The sequence below is a fragment of the Musa acuminata genome, chromosome BXJ3-1 (genome assembly GCF_036884655.1).
Source record: "Musa acuminata AAA Group cultivar baxijiao chromosome BXJ3-1, Cavendish_Baxijiao_AAA, whole genome shotgun sequence".
In the NCBI taxonomy this organism is placed as follows: domain Eukaryota; kingdom Viridiplantae; phylum Streptophyta; class Magnoliopsida; order Zingiberales; family Musaceae; genus Musa; species Musa acuminata.
Genome location: NC_088349.1, coordinates 1,098,693 through 1,120,146, shown reverse-complemented (window position 1 = coordinate 1,120,146; position 21,454 = coordinate 1,098,693). Strand labels below are relative to the sequence as shown.

Below are 21,454 nucleotides of genomic sequence, written 5' to 3'. Positions count from 1 at the left end.
ACCCGCATAATATCATGAAGGATCCGTTACATGAGACGCCAACTTATTGGATCAATCATCGGGGATCGATCCAAACCCGTGTTGTCGAGTCAGGTAAGCCCGATAAGGATGCCATTGCATCGAGTTCCGAAATCTGTATCTATTTGATCCGTTCAAATCGGGTTTGGATCCCCCTTGATCAATTCGAAATTGAATTTAAAGGTAAGTAACGTTCCTATAATATTTATTATATTCGTCATATGTTTCTGTTCCACTGGTCATATCCTAAGGTGCATTGATTAATATCGATTATTAGGTTTATAGTCTTATTATCATTCACAATAAAATTAAAAAAATATATTCTCAAAAAAGAATACACCACTGTAATCCAAGTAATGGTAAGCTTCTAATGGAAAAGAACAACCTTCTAATGGACCTAAACTTGCTTGCCAAGAAAGAAGCATCCATGAATTAACTATCGAAGTCGGTGCCTAAATAAATAATTAGGCTTTTAAACAACAATAAATTTTAGGATAAAATCAGAGCAGATATAATGTAATGAAACTAGTTTATCAATCCGTTTCGTAACCCACAAATGTACCTGCCAGATAATTGGTAGTGGAACGTGGGGCCCACCATGACATTTTACGGTAAGTAGAATTGGGTACGACGAGTGCAGCTCGGGAAATGCTATTTAAGAAAAGGTCACGCACGTGCATGACATTTTACTTGAATACGACACCAATTTTTGTACCTCCAATTGCCATGGCTAGGTGGGACCCACCTAAGTGGTCCAGAGCGGTGGCGTTACGGGTGCGTTGCGACAGGAGTGTGAGTCGGCGGTTTGCAGTTGCCACCCTCCAGTTTAGATATCTAGGCCTCGACCAATCATCGTGCGCGGCGTGTCAGGTCCGATCAGAGGCATCACACCGCAGCCTTGAGATTATCAACACGACAAGAGGACAGTAAGATGGTGACACGTAGGTTTCGAGGTAACCGGTTATAGCCGGTTAACTATGGTTGCCCACTGGTCACCACCCTCTTCTAGTTCCCGCGACGGATAAATAGACCCGCTCGTCGGTCGGCGCCGCCGCGAGAAAGGGGCGAGAGAGGAAGAGAAGCACCGAAGCGTCACTGTTGATCCCTTCGGTCTTTCAGATATTTTCTTGTCAGTGGATGCTCGTTGGGGTTCGAAGGGTAAGCGCTGTAGCCAGCTCGTTGGTTTACTTACTTTGTTTGAAGAATCTCTTCCAAGATTTTCCGTCTTTTCTTCGATTATTCATCAAAAGTGTCGTTTTTTCTTATGCTTTGAGATGATACATATTCCAGTTCGCCAGGGGTGAATTGTTGTGATAAATTTCTGATCGGGGCGTTGTCAAGGCCTGTTGGATTTCTTTATCGCTCACTCGCACGGGAAGAAATTAGGGTTTATGCCTTATTTTCCTCCTCGTGATCTTGTTATGTGATAATTAAGGCGCAATACGTGCAATTGCGTTGCTTTCTTCGTGAAAGTTGCGATTGTGGTTATTAGTATTTGACTATTTGATTTGGTCTCATAGCGGTTTATCTGCATTTGGTGTTGATTACTTTCAAGTTCGATCTACTACGTTTGGATGCAATTGGCAGCAAGAAAGGTGGGTATTTTGTTGAATCTGCGGCGATTACGTTCCGATTTCTTCTACTGAGGGCTGTTCAAGAGAGGGCTGGCGCTGGATAGGTGCTTGGATTCCACCCGCCAGTTGGGCCCCACTCCCCCAGTGGCTCCTTCGCGGGTCACCGCTGGAGGTGGAGGTCCGTCCCGATCTTCCTCCGCCTCTGGCATCTTCTTCCAGGGCGATGGTGGCCAGAACCCTGCTCCTGTGAGCTCCATGTCAGGGAACGACTGCTCTGGTTTTGGACCGGCTTCTGGTGACATGAACCAAATACTAAACAGCAGGGGAAACTCCTCCGGTCCAAGCGTTGGTGCCAGCTCCCTCGTCACTGACGCCAACTCAACACTCTCTGGTGGTGCTCAGTTGCAAAGAAGCACCAGCTTCAACAACGAGTCATATATGCGTATCCCTGCCTCACCCATGTCCTTCTCCTCCAACATCTCGGGTTCTTCGGTGATGGATGGTTGCTCCATTGTGCAGCAGAGCCCTCTCCAAGAGCACGTGAGAAAACAAGGGCTCTCAACAGCAACATCCCAGTTAACACAACGGGAAACCCCAAATATAATGAATGCTCAGAAAAAAATGCAGCTTGATATAAGGCAAGAGGATATCCTGCAGAAGCAGTTGGTTCAACAGCTTATGCAGAGACATGACCCTATGCAGCTGCAGGGCCAGCAAAACCCACAGCTGCATGCTTATTTGCAACAGCAGAGACTAATGCAACATCAGCAGCAGCAGCAGCAGCAGCAGCAGCAGATAATTCAATCCTTTTCTCAGATGCAACAAGCCCCTATCAACTTGCAGCAGCAACAGCAATTGTGGCACCATGTGCAACCTCAGACTCTTCAGCCAGTTACTCCTGTTAAGCGCCCCTTTGATAATGGAATATGTTCTCGCAGGCTTATGCAATATTTGTATCACCAGCGTCATCGGTCACCTGTGAGCTGATTCTTGCATATGCACTGCGATTTGATATGTTCACATGATTGACACTCATATCATTGTCACATTTTTCGAGGTGTCCTAACAAAGTTCTTCTCTTTGCAGAATAATTCTATATTATACTGGAGGAAGTTTGTGGCTGAGTATTTTGCAGTACGAGCTAAGAAACGGTGGTGTTTGTCCTTGTATGATAATATGGGCAATCATGCCCTTGGTGTATTCCCACAGTTGGCTGTGGTAAGTGTTTCTTGTATTTCATACATCTTCAACTCAATGGTTGTTATTGTGTATTTTGTCGAGAGCTTGACATCCCAGAATCAACATATGCATGTTTGTCTACATGGGCGGGAAAAACACTTATCTGACTGCCTGCTTGCAAATGCATAAAAAATGCATAGAAATAGTTAGAGCAAATTAAAACAACATCTAGATTGACATTTAGAATGTGATGTGAAAGTAGGGTTTTGGTTGTATTGTTCCTGGTGGCTCACTACTCAACCAGAAGGAGAAGATTGATGGCATTCATTTTTTTATCATCTTGGTTTTTCATACTCCATAAAGACCATGCTTTTCTCCCATTGAAGGACCAGATTATTTTCTCTATAAATGTAAGCTTTGTAATTGCATCAATGGTGTGTCTTAAAGCCACCTGCTCTAGTGTATACAATTCTGTTGTCTATTCTATCTATAATGTTTTCTATCCATTGTTATTCGACATATCAGCTTTCTAAAAGTTTCTTGAATTTGTACAGTTCTGATCATTGGATGAACTTCCATCTGAAAAAATATCATTTTGTAACTGAAAAAAACAGAAAACCATATATTTTTTTCAAAGAAAATATGCTTATATTGTTATGTATATCTTAGCATGACAAGGCTATCTTACCCTTTTTATATATTTCTTGCACATTCTTTGCTTGTTTCAGGATGCATGGCAGTGCGACATTTGTGGTTCGAAATCTGGAAAAGGATTTGGTTAGTAGAATCATCTGTATTTATTCTGTTAGTAGGGTAGCTTCTTTGCCTTTGAAATTTACCTCACCTTAATATACAATTTCACTGCTTTGAATTCATGTGCTTATTATTGCACATGCTTTCTCGTGACTGTTTCTTCCCCTTCTTAGTGAGAGGTGGTTCATCTCATATTTTGCTATAGGTGGTTACTTTAGTTATGGTGTATAAGGTTGAGCTTATGCATAATGTGTCTGTCTCAGTAGTATAGTAAGAGGAGAGATTTGGATATTGTTTTAAAGAAAGATCATCTGACTTAGTCTCTATATTGGCCAAGCCAAGCGTGCGACTTGGTCGAGGATTCACGTTCCTTGTGCTGATAATATTATGCAAAAAATCATAGTATCAAACTTCACAGCTTGTATACAGATTATTTTTTTCTTATTGTTTGACGTAATACAATGACATACTAGGGAAATCAAGTTTTCTGATTTATTTTATGTCATAATCTTCTTTGTGTCCAAAATTCATTCAAAGGCAAATTTATATGATAAAACTTCAGGATGTTCATTTACTCTTTATATTATGCAATTGTAAATTTCTAGAAGCCTTAAAGACTTGCTCTTTTGGTTGTTTTGTTAGGGACCTTTAACTGAGTGGTTCCTGTTGAGGAGTAAATGTTTCTTTTATTCTTATAGATAGGAAGTTGTATGGCATTTTTTCAGTGAACTTGTCAACAATGGATTTAATTTGCATCAGCATGTATCATGCTGATAACTGGCTGACAAGTGTGTCAGAGTCTGTACCAGCAGGTGCAAGCCAATGATATTCGAAATGTTGTGTTATCACAACAACTCTTGCATTAATATTAGGATCTTTGTACTATTGGCATTGGAATAAAGCTCAGCAAACTCAACATCATGATTCAATTTGTATAAAATTTGGAAAGTTAAAAAAGATTAAGTTAAACAATATTATGTAGACTTCAATGTGTTGTCCTGCGAGGCTTCTCTCTTGATTCATAGAATATATGAGGAGCAACAGTTTCTGTTCTGCAGCAATGCTACTAGATCTATTGTATGATTACTGTAACGCTCACCACAATTTAGATATTAGGCATCAAATTGTACTTTTGTAATTTATTTTCTCAATTAAAACTTCCCAATCAGTAAGACATGTGCATGCAATTTTGGCTTCTCTCTTGGCTCCTATTGGTTGCTTCCAGAATTTGAGTGACTTGAAAATTTGTCCTGCAAAACATGTAATATAGCTCACCTATCTACATTCTCTGTGAACAATATATGTACAACTTTATCTATATGATAATGTATTGTTACAGAAATACTTCTTTCATATGATTTCATCAATCTTTATTTCTTTGCAAGTCTACTACTTGTGATCGATTTTCTAAGTTATTGTCCTTTATGCCTTTTTGCAGAGGCTACTTTTGAAGCACTTCCTCGGCTTTTTCAAATTAAATTTGACCGTGGTGTAATTGATGAAAACTTGTTTCTTGACATGCCTCATGAGTGCCGATTGTCCTCTGGAGCTATGGTATTGAAGTATGAAAAAGCTGTTCAAGAAAGTGTCTATGAGCATCTACGTATTGTTCGCCATGGACAACTCCGAATAATATTCACACCAGAACTGAAGGTTCCTAGTTGAATGAACTACTACCTTTCTTTCTTATAAACGGAATCTTGCTTATTGTTTCATTGTTACAGATTATTGTTGTAAACTAATTCATACTTTTGGTTTATGGTTCAGATATTATTTTGGGAATTTTGTGCTCGACAGCATGAAGAGTTTCTTCCTCGTAGATTGCTAGCACCTCAGGTATTTGGTTTATCTGTGATTATGTCTGCTCTGGGAAGTTCTTAAATATATTAAGAATGAACTGAAGTAGTAACTATGGTAGACAGCCAAATTTATGCTCTTAACTTTATAGATTACATATAATGACCTGATGAAATTTAAATAATTAATTGATGTTATGTGATACAGTAGCTTCTGCCATTCCTTATAGGTTCTGATTTCACTAGGATGTCACTGCTTTTCTTCAAGAACATATTCTTTTTTCTTTGTAATGGATGGATTCTTTTTAAGTGCTCGCTGGCCAACTAAAAAAAATTCAGTTAGATAATCAATAGTTTCATTCTCTAAGAGCATGCCAATTCTGCTTATTGATAATGCCTATAAAATTTTAGGGTTCAAGAACTATCACCATTTTTTAAATTAATTAGGTCATTATGTTGTTGTCACTAACAGCTCAGAGAGCCTCTTAATGTTAGGACAGATGCTTGGCACCAATTCATTACATAATCTATTAGATTCGTGTTTTTCTTTATGCTCTTAATTATGTCTCTGCTTGATGAATCTTTTATAATTTCATCTTTTGCTAACCTAAAAGACTTTTTATGCAATTATATTGCCATATAGTTGCCACTTGGCACAAGGATTTTCTTTGTAAAAGAATGCTGATATAATCATGACGGCAATGTGAAAAACAAAAATATTGTATCCATCCCACTTGGTTCTTGAATCTAATATTAGCACATATGTGAGTCTAATATTAATATTTTATTTTATACCTGTAAATTGTGAGTCTGGATATATGTTACACAAATACATACTACTATATATTAATTTGATCATGTTATGGGATTCATTTTGTTATGAATGCTTCTTAGGTTAACCAACTATTGCAAGTTGCTCAAAAATATCAAGCAGCTGTGTCTGAGAATAATACGGCTGGAGTTTCACATCAAGATTTGCAAACAAGCTGCAATATGTGAGTAAACGTATTTATGCCATCTTGTTTGTAGGACACACTCAAACCTTTTGTATATTTAAAATTTCAAACTAAAATATTCTTTATTCATTGATTGTAAGCCCATATCTTAGATTACTTAGAACACTTGGTTTGTATAATGGTTGCATGAAAAGCACTTTAAAGATGGCTGCTATGTCATGAAGGTTGGTTACGGTGGAGCAAATTTTAGCACACATTTCTGGACAGAAACTGATTTCTGTCCGTCGGAATTTTTTTATTGAAACTTTGAGCAGTTTAGGTGGTGATACGGACATATTTGTTCCTATTTCTCAGAGTATGTTTGCATTGTCTGATGATTCATGAAAAGACTCAATACTCTAGCCTTCTTGTGATAATGTAATGCATTTGAAATATCTGCTTGTGAATATCTTCAGATAATGTAGTTAGTGTCATTGTCATGTGTGAATGACTAAATCCTCTTTCATTTTCTGAACTTAGTATCTAAAACTCAAGATTGTCAAATGTTCATCATATGCATAATCTTTTATCTTTTAGCGTTAGAGGCCTGATGTGCATATGTTAGTATCTTGCCTTGAATCTTGATCTTATTCAAAAAGATGAATAAATAAGGTTGAAATTTGGGTGGTTAACTGAACTTTACCTTGTCTTGAGTGGACCCACTACTTCTGATTTTGAAACATCTGATTTTTGAAACACATGGATGGGTGGAGCTCTCAAACAACTAATTCTGACAAGCTTTTTACACCTGTGATTGCCAATTTCGGAACCCTTACTAATTCTGATGCTCTATCTCTTTCAAGTTCAAGTCTCTCATCTTCTCAATCACTAAGTGACTAAATAAACTGATTACATTAACAAAAGATCTTAGAAAAAGTTCTTCTGTAAAGGCCATTGTTTAAGGTTGAGGTGGCATCAGTACTAAAATGCACTGGCAGGTCTAAGTTTCTAATATAAAAATGATTTTCTAATACTGGTCGGATGTACATAATGGCCGAGTTTATAATTCGGAAACTCTTTTCATTTGGAACTCTAGTTATCCAAGTGAAACACTAAGAGTGAATAAGATATGATAGAAAACAAAATAAAATATATGGGTTGATTTATTATGAAAGAATGGATGTTTAGGGCTATGAGCACGGTTTGTTTGATGATTTTCTAGACTTGAAATGACAACCTTACAAATTTGTTGTATTCAATTCAAGTCATTGTATTCTGAAGTTATTATTTAGTTTTCTTTGATTCTCTTGGTTGTTGAACGTGGTGATATGTAGGAATGTCCAAAGTGTACACAATCAAGAAAAGAAAGACTTTTTTTAAAATAGAAATAGTGCTTTGGATCACATTGAAGTTTCTGTGAGATCATTGAGATGGACTTCCAGTATTAATTTGTTTAGTTGTGAAACTTATCCAATTTGTTGAAAGTTTTGGACAAAATTTCTGCTACTAAATGTGCTAGTTCTCTAGGGAAATCATACGAAATGAGACAATATGGTGATCATTCCCATTGGATTTCCTATCAACTTTATCCTAATTGTGTAATCCTTTGACCTGGAACATCGAAAATTTGAAATTCTGTTATTGGAAAATGTAGGTTGGCTTCTGAGCAGACAAAGGAAGTTCTAGTGGCTCGATTAGGTTCTTTCTAGGGATAGTCCGGGAAGTGGTAGGTGTCTGGTGGTTAAATTTACATTGCAAGAGCAGATTGACACAGATGCAGATGATACTTCCTTGTTTAGTATAATAGTTAATGGCAAAACTATATATATATATATATATATATATATATATATATATATATATATATATATATATATATATATATATACATTTATATACATATATATATACATTTATATACATATATATATATACATATATACATATATATATACATACATACATATATATATAATCTCTTGTATTTTTTATTTGATGCTTCAATGCTATCTGCAAGCTAAATCCTAATGGAAAGTGGAAAAGAATATGTTATAAAACTTGGACTGTTGAGGTCTACCCACTTAGTTTCTGATTTCAATGAGATTCATACTAGTTCCAAACTGATATGACATCTGAAAGTGGCATTTGTGAATCTGTTTTGCATGAACTAGTTAAAACTAGAACAGTCACAATTTCTCATATAGTTTTGAAACAATAAACAGAAAACAGGCTCCCTTTGTTTAGTTGGTAAAAGATAGACATTCACAGTGTTGACGCATGCTCATGACCCTTGGCTTTGTGATGTGCTTTCTGCAGCTACTGTTACACAATGATCTGATTATTTTATTCTTTGTTTTAGCTTATTTTGATACAAAAAACTATTGGTACTTTTTTGTGCTTGATTAGTTTGTCCTCAGTTCTTCCTTTTGGCATTGGGTACTATATTTTAGTTGGTTTGTCGATGTGTTTGATTATCTAAATGCTTTATATCTAGGTTCTGTTTCATGATAAATCATTGTATTGAGCCATCACATGCCACACATAAAAGAAAATTATCTAAACATCATTTATATAATGTGACTTACTGGTCTAAGCTACTGTGTCGACCAGCCAGCAGCACGGCACGTGCCACCCCATATTGGTGTGCTGAGTGTTGGTACGGCGAGGCATGCTGATGGCATAGAGAAAAGGCCAAAGAAACCTCAGAAAATATCTGAAAAATAGGAAAAATCTTATATTAGAGTTGGACTCCAACTTTAAAATTCAAATGAATCAAGTAATAAATGGATCGATTGATGGATATACCTGGTTCTATCATCAAAAAGAACGATTGGACTCCACAAGTGGTGGATCGGGATCCTTGATCATTTGTATTTGTATATTAATATGGTATGTTTGTCGGACCTAATCCTAAAATTGCTCCTACGACATGGTATATTGATACATCGTATGTTATTGGTGCATCAATGTGGTAATGGTTATAGTATGATCATCGTGAATCACACGTGTCCGAGGTGGCTTCTGAGGTAAGTATGATTGTGGCATGTATTGGTGTGGAGGTTGAAGAATGCCAAAACTTCTACTTTCACCACTGACTTGCTGTTCTGTGTCATAAGACTGATCAGCCTCGAAAAAGAATGACCAACTATCACGAGATTACTATTGGCTATAAGATCTTCCATAATGTGATGGTTAGGAATACGATAAGCTTCGCTCTGTATCTACGTCGTATAGGCTCTGTCACCTATACTCAAAATCATCGACTATCTTCCCCTTCCCCTTTGGTGTATAAAACTAACCAATACCTTGTCGAGCTCCATGATCTCAGATTCTGAGTCTTGGTTGGCATGCATAAAATACTACTTGGTCCATATGCCACCCTGAAGCTGATTAGACGGAACCATCGACTTCCAAGCGTCGTCACCATCGTCGGTTAAGTCACTGCCATCTACGTCACTGCTATGTTTATGGATCGAGCGGGTTGCTGGATATGATTGAGAAGTTATCTCGTCGCCTAACTCAATTATTTCCAATGGTGTGGCAGATACTTAGCCTTTACCTATGCCTTTACACGCTAGGTGGATGATTGTTTTGGTTGGGTGTCATGACCTCGAGTAGTCTGACTCGTGGTTGTCTGGCTCCTTTCGTCACGTTTTGACTGAGGGGAACTTCTTTCTACTAGAGATATTCCTCCTTCTATTGCCTCAGTGATAAAACGCAAAGGACGTGGAGGATCTCTCATCATATTAAGTGAAGGATCATATTAGTTCACTTCGACCCATTCCAACATTGGCTGCGAATCTTCATTGTAGTATTCGAGATCGATGGGATTAATTTTTAGTTTCTCAGGCTCCTTGTCCAGGTCCACACACCGCAACCTTAGCTGTATTTTGTAGTAGACATATACTAGTTTCTCCAACTGTCTATATGATAGTTTGTTGTAGATCTTCATGCGAATCAATGCGACCGTTGACCAATTACGTTCGTAGCCACTTAATGTTGTCGTCTGTGGAGGTACACAAATCGTAACCTTAAATTGGGTGCGGACCCTCCTAATTGTAGCCACCACTCGATTGTAAAAAGATATAAATGACTTTATTCGCATAACAAATCATTAGTGACAATTTTAATTTATAATCAATATGTGTATAACTTTCCCTTACTAGACGTTAAAGAATGAATCGATAGTTTCTTGGAATAGTTGGCCGTTCGTAATAGCATTTACTGCATTGACACTTTTTGACAATAGTTCGGTATATTACATTCCTTCATGCCGACATTAAATCTGTTCGCGTACTAAGATTATACCGAAATTGGATGGTCAGATTTAGATAATATGTTGTAAGACAAATGATTTTGTTTGTAAAAAAAATTTGAATATTGAAATTTATATTATAAGTAACTCTTAATATGAATTTACATTCATTATGGATGTCTTGGTCCATATGAACTTCGATCCTATAATCGATGATCTGTAAGTATTGATCAGCCTTAAAATCATCAGCAAATGCTTTCTTGACCCCTCTTTTGTTGTATGCAATATATGTCTAAGATGAGGCATTGCAGATGCTTCTCCGTATCGACTTTACGGAGGATAACATAAAGTAGCTCCACTCCTTTTATAATTTCATTCACGACCTTCCAAAATCTAGAAGAAAGAATTATCTTTTTTACCTTTTTTCCATCACTTGATTTTGAATATACTAAATCTGACCATTCCTATGATGTGACCATTGCCATGTGACCCTATCTCTTTTGCTGGATTGATTTAAGACGATAAAATTTGTAGTAAACTAAGTGATGTGAGTTGGAGTATCTTACCATTTGTATATTTCTATATCGAGTGGACCCAATGATGGTTGTATATAAATCTTGTCATCGATTGTGCCGTTGCCACACATTTTCTTACTAATGGTAACTCACCAATATCCTTCAACATAAGATCCATGCAATGAGTTGCACATGGAGTCCAAAACAGTGTTTTCCTTATTTCAATCAATTGTCAATCGGTCTTCTTAAAATTAGTTCCATTGTCTGTGACAATCTGGATAAGGTGCTATAGCTCGATCTCCTCTACCACGCTGTCCATTAGGTTCTCAATCTAGCTTGCATCTTGAATTTTATCGAGAGCATTAACCGACTTATGAAATATGACCTTTCTGTTGCAATACACAAGAAAGTTGACGATGCTTATTCTTGTAGGCCCTGTCTAACTATCGTATATCAGTGTCACCTCATAATCGTCCCATCGCTTCTTGAAGGATTTGATCCAATCCTTTTGTTCTATCATATTCTCATCTAAATAACCGTCATGTATCTTCTTCGACGTTGGAGGTTCAATCCCTGTGCCAGCCTCTTGGATTGAAGATACCATACTCTGATACCATACCCAAGCATCATCATGTGCTTGTTACTTTGGAATCATATTGCTACAAAAATTTATCAAATTTACAAGTTGCGATTAGCCTTAATTTTTGTCGAATCAGAAATAATAAGTTGCGATTATATGTAATGAACCATAGTTTGCTACAATAAACATATCAATCATCCTAATAGGCATTAAATACATATAATTGATCAAATATAGGTTAAAATATGGTAAATTTATTATTAAATCCGCTAGTCACAGTATTAAAAAAACATAATTACTCCCTAATTAGCCCTGTTTTACCACTAAAAACATGATAAACACCCCAATAGGCATTAAATACATAGAATTGACCTAATATTGTTCAAATTAGGATGAAATCATCATTAAATACACTAATCACAACATTAAAAATTCTAATATCTCTCTAATTATCCTTCTTTTACCATTATAAACATGAAAAATACCCTAATAGGCATTAAATACATAGAATTAACCTAATATTGGTCAACTTATGATGAAATCATCATTAAATCTACTAATCACAACATTAAAAAATCTATTACTTCCTAATTAGTCCACTTTTACCACTATAAACATATCAAACATCCTAATAGGCATTAAATACATAGAATTAACCTAATATTGGTCAAATTATAAAAAAATATTATTAAATCTACTAATCACATCATCAACATGATTACTCCCTAATTGGCCCTCTTTTACCACTATAAATATGTCAAACATCCTAATACGAATTAATTACATTGAATTGACCCAATGTGGATCAAATTTTGATGAAATCATCATTAAAACCATTAATCATAATATTAAAAACCTTAATGAGAACCTTTTTAAATCTCATAAACCATCTTAAACATGTAACTTACCCTAATATGCAGTAAATACAAATATTTCACCAAATATATGTCTAATTTTGATTAAGTCAGTACTAAACAGACTAATCACATCATTAAAAGCTTTAATTACTCTCTGATTAACCCAACTCTATGATCATAAATATGTCAAACAACATAATAGACACTAACCTCATAGAATAGGGTTAATCATCTCATAAATCAATAAAAATCTAGAAAGAGAATACATACCTCTTGATTAGAGTGGTCATCCACTAACTTAAATGTTAATCCTCCAAATGAGTCCTCTAAATTTGATCCAATTCACAAATCACAGCATCGCTTGAGTTTAAGAGTGTGAAAATGTGAGAATGAGTGGGAGATATGAGTGAGCATGAGTTTGAGAGAGAGAAAAAGGTTGAAAGAGGAGAGAGGAAAGGGTTTAAAAACCTTTTGAACTGATTCCAGCGGTTAAATTGACTATTGGAAATAGGTAAATCTCAGCCCTTAATCAGTATCGATCGAAATCCAACATTATTGATTGGTGCAGGTTGGTAACAATCGAGTTTTGATCGAATCGCCAGATACAGAACCTGTATCGCTCGATGTAGGGTACCTAACACTTAACCGTCCGGTACAAGGTTGTCCGTTTGTCGGTCACCCATCAAACCGGTACATACCACCCATACCATATCATATTGGGCAGTACAACGAACCTTGATATAACCATTAAGTAATCAACATCTATGGATTCTAGATAGATTGTTACTTGATAATTTTCACTTGGTTAAATGTGTGGATGACTTATAATATTTTTGTTGATACTTAATACGAGATGAATTATAGGCTCAGACATCTTTAGTTTTCATGATCAATATAACATGTCATAATATTGGTGGTTTCATGATTCGTGATGTTAAAATCCATGACTCTTGAATGATAAGATGTGTTGGATGAACACAATGATGGGACATGATACCAAATTTTGGCCTAAAATTTAAATAGAGATTATCCTTGAAATATTCAGTTTGCTATTTATTATTCTTCCACAAGTCACTTATGTACATTGCGAAAAATCAATTACTTGGAGCATCTAGTACTAGTGGAGGTGCCTTTTTTTGTCTCTATGTCGTAAGATGGTTCCTGTTGTGATGTCAGGATATGTCTGCTAACTTTTTTGTTTGATAAAATGATGCCGTGTGATGCTTTATTTCTATCTCTGAGCATGCTCATTTAATTGTGATATATAGTTTTCTTAAAATAAAATGTGTAAGCTTACCATGTGATGCATCTTCTTTTATAGGTTTTCAACAGCAGGTCGTCAGCTAGCAAGAAATTTGGACTTACAATCATTGAATGACTTAGGATTCTCCAAAAGATATGTTCGGTGCTTGCAGGTAATTGAGAAGTAATTTTGGTGCTCTATGTTTTGTTCAGAAATCGACTTGTGATAGTGTTCCTTTTAATTTTTCCATAAAGTTGTTGATTGTTCATTTGCTTTCTCAGATATCTGAGGTTGTCAGTAGCATGAAGGACTTGATTGATTTTAGCCAGGAGCAGAAGATTGGACCAATAGGTATAAAGATAGGATCTAATAGATTATCTTTTTATTTTTCTTAGCTAGTTTGCCTTGAGTTGTCACTTGTTCTGCTTCACAGATCTATCTTTCTGGCTGAAACATTCTCAATCCAGGGTAATGTTCATACTGCATTTCATGCTAAAGCATCAGCATTCGAACATCAAAATTATATATTTTGAAAGGCCATTAGCGTTATGTATGTTACCAAGTAAACAGTCTTAATCAAGGTTTAAAGTCTTGGTCCAATACCGTTTCAAGACCTTGAACTATCGTAACACCCTCGATTAGTCCCATATCGAAAGTGGACAAGATTAAGATTGGCTTATAAGGGATCTGATGAGTGTACTACTATCAATTTCAACTTAAGCATTTTGGCCAGTGGTTTGGGTCAAACGAAATTGATAGGCTAGTTAGCTCATCAGGCTCGGGTTGTAACATTTGGTATCAGAGCTGACCTAATATTTGAGCATGGTGAGGGAGCTCGAGTATGAAGGGACTACCCGTGGATGGAGTGACTCGTCACGGCATGAAACCACCACTAGGCTATGCCTCACATGCACCATGCTAGCTAGTGGTTTCGGCCAAATAAAGTTGATATGTCAGTTAGCCCATTTTAGCTATTTGACTTGTATCACCTGGTATTGCTGAAAGAAATAACCCAAAAAAATGAATACTGACCATATTTAAAATCTTCATCTTAACAAATATTCTATCAAACATAATCATATTTAGCAATTTTGTTAGCTTCACCCAAGATATCTAGCAATAAATGACCTTGAAGTTGCAAGTTTTATCTTTGTTTTATGACATACGTCACACGTGTGCACGTGCCCCATTGTCATGTGTTATTATTAGGTTTAGTTGTTTAAGAGTGATCTGTCCTTTCCTTTATTATGCTTTATTTCGATTTTTGAGTTATTATGATTTAAATTTTATGTAAGCCTGAATAATTGCTTTAAATGTTTGAACTTGATATAATGAGTCTTTGTATTTGCTTGTATTTCCTGAATTGAGTCTCAGCTAAGGAAATTACTGGAAAATAGCTAGTATTAGTTGGTTCTAAAATGTAAGTAAACATTTTCTACAGAGAGTTTGAAGAACTATACAAGGCAGGCTTCAGCAAAGCTCCAAAAACAAAAGCTGGAGACGGAGCAGCTGATGAGTTATAATAGTCTGCCAGGTGATCAGAGTGCCGTAAGCAAAGTAATTGGCATCCATCCAGGGTTAAACAGTTACATGAACAACAATATAGCAGCTAACCAAGTTGTTAACGGCAGCCAGCAAAGTGTCCATGCACTAAACAGCTACCAGAATATGCTGAGAAATTCTCTGAACTTGAAGCACAATTTGCTTCAACAGGATGCTTCGAGTTCTTTGTGTGCCTCCAAACATGCACAGCAATTTCAGGGTTCATCATCAATTATAACAAATGCATCTGCCAATAATTTATCTGGGCAACAGCAGCAGCAACCTACATTGGATGGTTGCTTGCCCCAGCAGAACAGTGTGCAAACCTCCCAGGTGAACCAACACATGCAGCAACATATAATTCAGCAGCTGCTGCAAGAGATGATGAATAACAACAAGGCAGCACCACAACAATCTCTTATTGCTTCCAATGCAAATGCTAATTTGGCAGCTCGAGATGCAATTGGAGGTGGTATCAGTGGATCAATCAGAAGTGGGATTGAGATGCAAAATATGCCCTCAAACTTTCCTAATAATGGCACAGGGGCTGTTTCAAGCAGAAGTAACTGTTTCAAATCTGCTGCCACTGCTGGCAACCCCATCCATAACAGTGGCAACAGTCTTAGTTCAAGACCTGACTTGCCTCAGAACATGGATTTGTCAGAAATGGATCACATTGCTCAAGAATTTTCGGAAAGTGGCATGTTCAATGGGGATTCATGGTGACGTTAAATACGTTTAATGGTGTGAAATTATCTATAAGTTTGTTGAGAATTTCTTAACTCCACTTAGTATCTGCAAAATACTTCAACATATATAAGGATTCTTATGTTGCCATTATGAGGTTTCCCACTTTGAAGTGCTTGGTTGCACAATGGTGATTCTTGGAATTATATTTCTTGCTTCCTGTGTTGGTCTTTACTAATGCATGGAACCCCTTGGAGGATTGTAAATGCAATGATGAGTTTGGAAGATTTGCTGCCCTTTTGGTGAAGTAGTTGCCAGCAGACACATTACCAGAGTCATTTTTGGCTTAATATGTTCATCCATTAAGTATCTGTCATATCACTATCTAGTTTTCTGTTTAGCATCATCCCTTTAATGTAAATATCACAAATGCTAGCCTGGGCAACAACTATATGCATGAAACATTGATATTTGGGCAAACTTTGGTATGCTCACAGAGATGTAAAACATAATAAGTATTTTTATATTTATCATAGGCCATCACATTATCTATGTTTTCGATACTATAGATGGATTAGTCTTCACTTCACTTTAAGGTGCATTTTGTTGCCTACAATTTTTCTATTTTTCTTGCATTTTGGTGGGTACTTAATTCCTTTAAACATGCCATCAACCCATTACTAGACAATCACAATTCCACAACCTTTCAAGAATTAGCTTATACTGTTTTGGATTGGCTTCATTAATTTAAAAATCTCTATTACAAGGCAATGCTTGCCCTTTCAACGTTTAGCATACTCGATACGAAGGGAATTGACATGGTAAAAATGTCTTTGCAATATAAGATCGAGGATATGGTAAAAATATCTTCGATCATCTATATATCTATATCAATTTGATATATTTGTTAGAATCAATTTTGAAAATAATTTTCTGATATAGTATACTGATACATCGTATGTCATTAGTATATCAATGTGATAATGATCGTAGTCTAATCGTTGTGAATCATATATGTTCAAGCTAGCTACTAAGGTAAAGACGATTGTGGCATGTATTGGTGTGGAACATGAAGAATGTTAGAACTTCTACTTTCATCACTGATCTACTATTTCGTATCATAAGATCAATTATTATACCATTATTCGGAAAAATATAACCAATTGTTATCATATTATTTTTTACCATAATATTATATATAATACTACAGCTATGAATACGATGAGCTTCACTATATATCTACATTGTGTAAGCTTTGTCGCATTTCCTTAAGATCATCCATTGTCTTCTCTTTCCCTTTCTCTTTTCGTGTATAAACTTGGCTAGTACCTCGTTGAGCTCTATAGTCTGAATCTTGAGTAACATGTGTAAAATACTACTTATTGATCCATGCACTACTCTCAAATTCTGTAGACGGAGCCATAAATTCCTAAGCGTCATCGTCGTTATCGATCGAGGCATTACTGTTCATGTCGTTGTCATGTCTCTGGATCAAACGAGTTGTTGAATACGATTGATAATGTGTCTCATCACTTTTATTGATTCTTTTCAACGGTACAACTGATGCTATTATCTTTCTCTTTACCTTTGCTTTTACATGCTATGCGAACGACCGTGACAAAGAAAAAGGTTTAAAAAATTATTTTCTATGGTTCAAACGGTTAAATTGATCTTCTAAAATAGGGCAATCTAAACCCTTGATCAATAATGATCGAAATTCGATTGTTATCGTTCAATACAGGTCGATAATGATTGGATTTAGACTATTATCAACGTGTACAAACCCCGTATCGCATGATACAAGGTTATGCAATAAGTATTGCCTAATTTATTGTGATCCACATATTGATTTCTTATCAGACCAGTATGTATCGTCCGTATCGAGTAGTATAGCTCAATACGACGAACTCTAGTGTAGATAAGATTATATCTCAGTACCTAAATTACCTTTATGAGCTAAGTTAAGACATCTTCAAAATTTTATGGTACCAAAGTATGTGAATGTATAAATTTATCAAACAGTTTTTTGAATTGTAGTAAGTCTAATTTATTATCATCACATCAATATTTTAAATATAATATTTATTGGATGAAAATTTAATCCTCAAATCAAATTTGTTTAATAATATTGAATGATGCAAATCAATATATAACCTAAAATACTATTCTGATGGTTCCCCAATATCCCAACATCAGCCCCGTACCAGACTTCACCAACTAAGAAGCGAAATGATCATCATCATCATCATCATCAAAATTGCAAGCATCCAAAATAATATCATGGCAATGCCAGTCAAACACATCAAGAATTAATAGCCTAAGGAAAATAAAGTGAAAAAGATCCAACCCAAAAAGAAGCTGTTTGCGATGAGACCAACCAGCAGAATAATAAGAATGACATAAGAAAAGAATCGTGAGAGCTGCCGAACACCAAATGGACAACAGGATGGCAGCTATTCATGGGATCTTAATAGCCTTAATCCCACCTACACATGAACAATCTTGCCACTACCATCACCATACCGAGCTTTATCATGACATCTGAAAAGATGAATTGACGGATAGACACTTGAAATGTTGGTAACACATCACTCTGGACGATCGAATAACAGATACGACAAATGAGGTTCTTAGCTATGTACACCTGTATTCGAAGTACGATAAAACAAAAGGCATCACATAGTTTCGCCGCCTCCACAAGCAAAAGCTCATTGTTTCTTAGGCGTCGCAGCTCCACCTCGATGATGGCACACAGTTCAGGTAGTGGCACCAGTGGCAGTGGTCGTTCCCATTCACTCCCCTAAAGAGCATGACTAAGCCGACTACGAATCTGCACAAGAAACAGCCGGATGTGAGCAGAGAACCAAAGAATGTGATAGGCAATAGCAACACCAACATTGTATTTTGACCAATCATTGCTGATCGATTGGTAATAAAAGCAAGAAGTTGTCAAACAATACTGCTGGTTAATGCATACTGAAATGACTTTTATAGAGTGTGGTAAAACCAATAATGTTTGATGCTAATCTCAAATGCTTATGCATAGTGTGAAATTTTCGGGAAGACTTACCCAGCTATCAGCAAAAGCAATGCAATCACCCATAAGACATATTGGTAAGCTTTGTACTTGGATGTAACCTGGGCTGAAGGGGGGAGATCATCCCGTTCCAGCCAGCCGAACTGGGGCCGGATTAATAGAACAAAACCCAGGAGGAAACCGGATAAGAACCCTCCAATGTGGGCAAAGTTATCGACATGAGGAAATAAGCCTATACCCAAGTTGATCACGATGATGACCACAAGAGTCAATAGAGCTGCAACCTAAAAATTGGAATCGTATCTGTTAGACTGAGGTGCTAAACTAATCTAAACTCCTATAAATTCAAACTCCACAAAAAGCTTATAAATATTCACCCTATTGGAATAGATAGTCCAATTTATAATAAGTTCTGAAAGCATTGCTCCGAGAAGTCCAAACAATGCCCCTGAAGCACCGACCGAGATGCTCTTCTTTAGGAGAAGAGCTGAGAGCACAGCCCCACCAAAGCCTGATAGGAGGTATAGTATCCCGATGCGCACTGCAACACAGAAAAATTAGAGACAAGAAATGATTGACATGTCGACACCATATTCAAATAAATTAACAATCCAACATGGTAATTTATTTGACTTAGGTGGTTCAGAAACAATATAAAGAAAGGTCGTCCAGAGCACATGGCTCCTGTCAATGTAGGATCTAAAGGAGGGCTATCGTGCATAATTTTATCCTGCAAATAGAGAGATTGTTTTCACAAGTTAAATCCTCGTCACCTAGTCCACAAAAGAACAACCTTACTGCGACACCAAGTCGCGTTCTCGGTTTAGAAACAATACATTGTATAACATTAAGATACAATACATAGTAGCATCTGACATTTTCAACCTCATGTTTTCTGTTGAATAGAAGGAGAAATTGAAATGGACAATCACCAACTCCGAATGATCAGAAATCATTCCATGAGAAGGCAAACAATGGCTGCAACATTTCTTAACCATATTCACCAAAACAAGAAGCAAGAGTAGTAGATACAAAGCATCAAACAAGAACAAAGCTCACCAAATCCAAACTGCTGTTCGAGGCGAATTCCAACAAAGAGCAAGCTCAGCATGTTGGCCAGCAAATGGATGAGCCCGGCGTGCAACCAGATACAGGTGACAAGCCTCCAGCCTTGGCTTTGATGGACTACTTTGTTCCACTCAAGAGCCCCCAGCTTCTCCAATCTGCAAAGAAGAGGGCGAGCAAGTCAGAGAGAACAAGCTCACTCCACGAAGTACCAGATAAAGAACTCGAAAAGCAAGGTAGCGACGCGTACTAATCCACTTCACTCTATGTTCAGAGGAAGAGAAATCAAACAGTAAATGCTAGGAAACGAAGTCTACAAAGATTCGAGAAGAGAAAGGGAAAAACAGCAGCAACAACAACATCGAAATCTAAAGCTAATCGGTGAAATTGAAGGTGGAGAGGGAAAAAGAACAAGAGGGTTTGGTCAAACAACATGAAATCGTTCTTTTCCTGCACCGCAGACGAATAAAAATCCGAGCTTTATCGGAATACCGAGAAGAAGGCGAGATGGGGAGAGGGGCTTACGTGGAGGAGGAGGGCCCGAGGAGGGGGTTCTCGCGGACGGGCTGGAAGGAGACGCGGTGGAGAAAGCGGGCGGCGCAGGAGCCGAAGGGCCCGGGGTGGGCGGGGCAGTTATTGACGTACATCTCCGCCACGAACACGGCCACGCACGCCACCACGATGAGCGGCACCAACCACGCCGTCCACGCCCTCTCCTCCGCCTCCGCCTCCTCGTAGTAATACGCTCCTCCGCCCGACCTCTTCCCAGCTCCGCCCGTGCCGGCCTCGACGTTGGCCATCTCGGTCAGCGGCTTTCCTCCTTCTCCTCGCTCTCCGGCGCCCGAAGGCGGGGGCTTTAAGGCCGCGGCGGGGGTGGCGGAGGGGCCTTGCGTCGCTTCCAAGGAGGGATTGGGTGGCCAATGATGATGAGCTGGGGGAGGTTAACAGCTCATGAAAGGGGAGTGAGAATGTGAGCAAAGCTGTGATTTTAGTTCTACACATGGAGGATTTGGTGGGGAGGAGGTGGTGGTGGAGAGTGGGGCAGCAGGGGATGATGGCGGCGGTTGGGGAGTGACGAGTAGTGGTGGGCCCGTGAAAGACACCGCCAACCGCCACCTCATCGCTCGCCAGCCACCACTGGCGTGAAAATCTTGCCGATAGATACGTAACAATCGACCGGAAAATGCCGAAGATCGTGAGATGTATCAAATTGGTCAAAATTGCCACTAAGCTCTTAGTATCTTAATCCTTTCGTAGTCACGATTTGGTAATTATATATTATATCTTATAATTAATTTTTTTTAAATATTTTTAATTTTTATATTTAAAAAAATATTAAAATATCTATAATTATCAAAGTGAAACATCTAATTTTATTTATCGTAACGTTAATGATTTTATCGATCGAAGCATAAAAA

The 21,454-nt window shown here is 37.3% G+C and overlaps 2 protein-coding genes across 5 annotated transcripts; one reads left to right on the top strand and one right to left on the bottom strand.

Annotated features, from left to right (window-relative positions):
* The first annotated feature begins 1,037 nt into the window (after positions 1-1,037).
* On the top strand, positions 1,038-16,106 carry LOC103979108 (probable transcriptional regulator SLK2). 4 transcript variants are annotated; one of them, XM_009395173.3, is made up of 10 exons: positions 1,038-1,176; positions 1,606-2,570; positions 2,679-2,810; positions 3,500-3,548; positions 4,963-5,177; positions 5,292-5,360; positions 6,215-6,315; positions 13,784-13,877; positions 13,987-14,056; positions 15,147-16,106. In XM_009395173.3, the coding sequence occupies exons 2-10, from the start codon at positions 1,848-1,850 to the stop codon at positions 15,971-15,973; spliced, it is 2,280 nt and encodes a 759-aa protein (XP_009393448.2). In that variant the 5' UTR covers positions 1,038-1,176; positions 1,606-1,847; the 3' UTR covers positions 15,974-16,106. The 4 variants fall into 4 exon arrangements, with proteins under 4 accessions (XP_009393448.2, XP_009393423.2, XP_009393440.2 ...); XM_009395148.3 differs by having other exon boundaries at positions 1,539-2,570; XM_009395165.3 differs by having other exon boundaries at positions 1,039-1,176; positions 1,574-2,570.
* Positions 16,107-18,236: 2,130 nt separating this feature from the next.
* On the bottom strand, positions 18,237-21,053 carry LOC135628482 (RHOMBOID-like protein 3). Its single transcript, XM_065135159.1, has 5 exons — positions 20,562-21,053; positions 20,031-20,194; positions 19,349-19,512; positions 19,005-19,255; positions 18,237-18,764 (listed from the first exon to the last, which is right to left on the bottom strand). The coding sequence occupies exons 1-5, from the start codon at positions 20,834-20,836 to the stop codon at positions 18,653-18,655; spliced, it is 966 nt and encodes a 321-aa protein (XP_064991231.1). The 5' UTR covers positions 20,837-21,053; the 3' UTR covers positions 18,237-18,652.
* Positions 21,054-21,454: the final 401 nt, after the last annotated feature.

What these genes read in the sequence shown, in the direction of transcription:
- LOC103979108 (XM_009395173.3), top strand. Translation starts at nt 1,848, where the DNA reads ATGTCAGGGAACGACTGCTCTGGTTTTGGACCGGCTTCTGGTGACATG. An exon ending in GTAGATTGCTAGCACCTCAG is followed by an intron (nt 5,361 to 6,214) that starts GTATTTGGTTTA and finishes AATGCTTCTTAG; the next exon opens with GTTAACCAACTATTGCAAGT. An exon ending in GCAGAAGATTGGACCAATAG is followed by an intron (nt 14,057 to 15,146) that starts GTATAAAGATAG and finishes CATTTTCTACAG; the next exon opens with AGAGTTTGAAGAACTATACA.
- LOC135628482 (XM_065135159.1), bottom strand. Translation starts at nt 20,836, where the DNA reads ATGGCCAACGTCGAGGCCGGCACGGGCGGAGCTGGGAAGAGGTCGGGC. An exon ending in CGAACAGCAGTTTGGATTTG is followed by an intron (nt 19,513 to 20,030) that starts GTGAGCTTTGTT and finishes TCTGTGTTGCAG; the next exon opens with TGCGCATCGGGATACTATAC. An exon ending in TTGCTTTTGCTGATAGCTGG is followed by an intron (nt 18,765 to 19,004) that starts GTAAGTCTTCCC and finishes TTTCTTGTGCAG; the next exon opens with ATTCGTAGTCGGCTTAGTCA.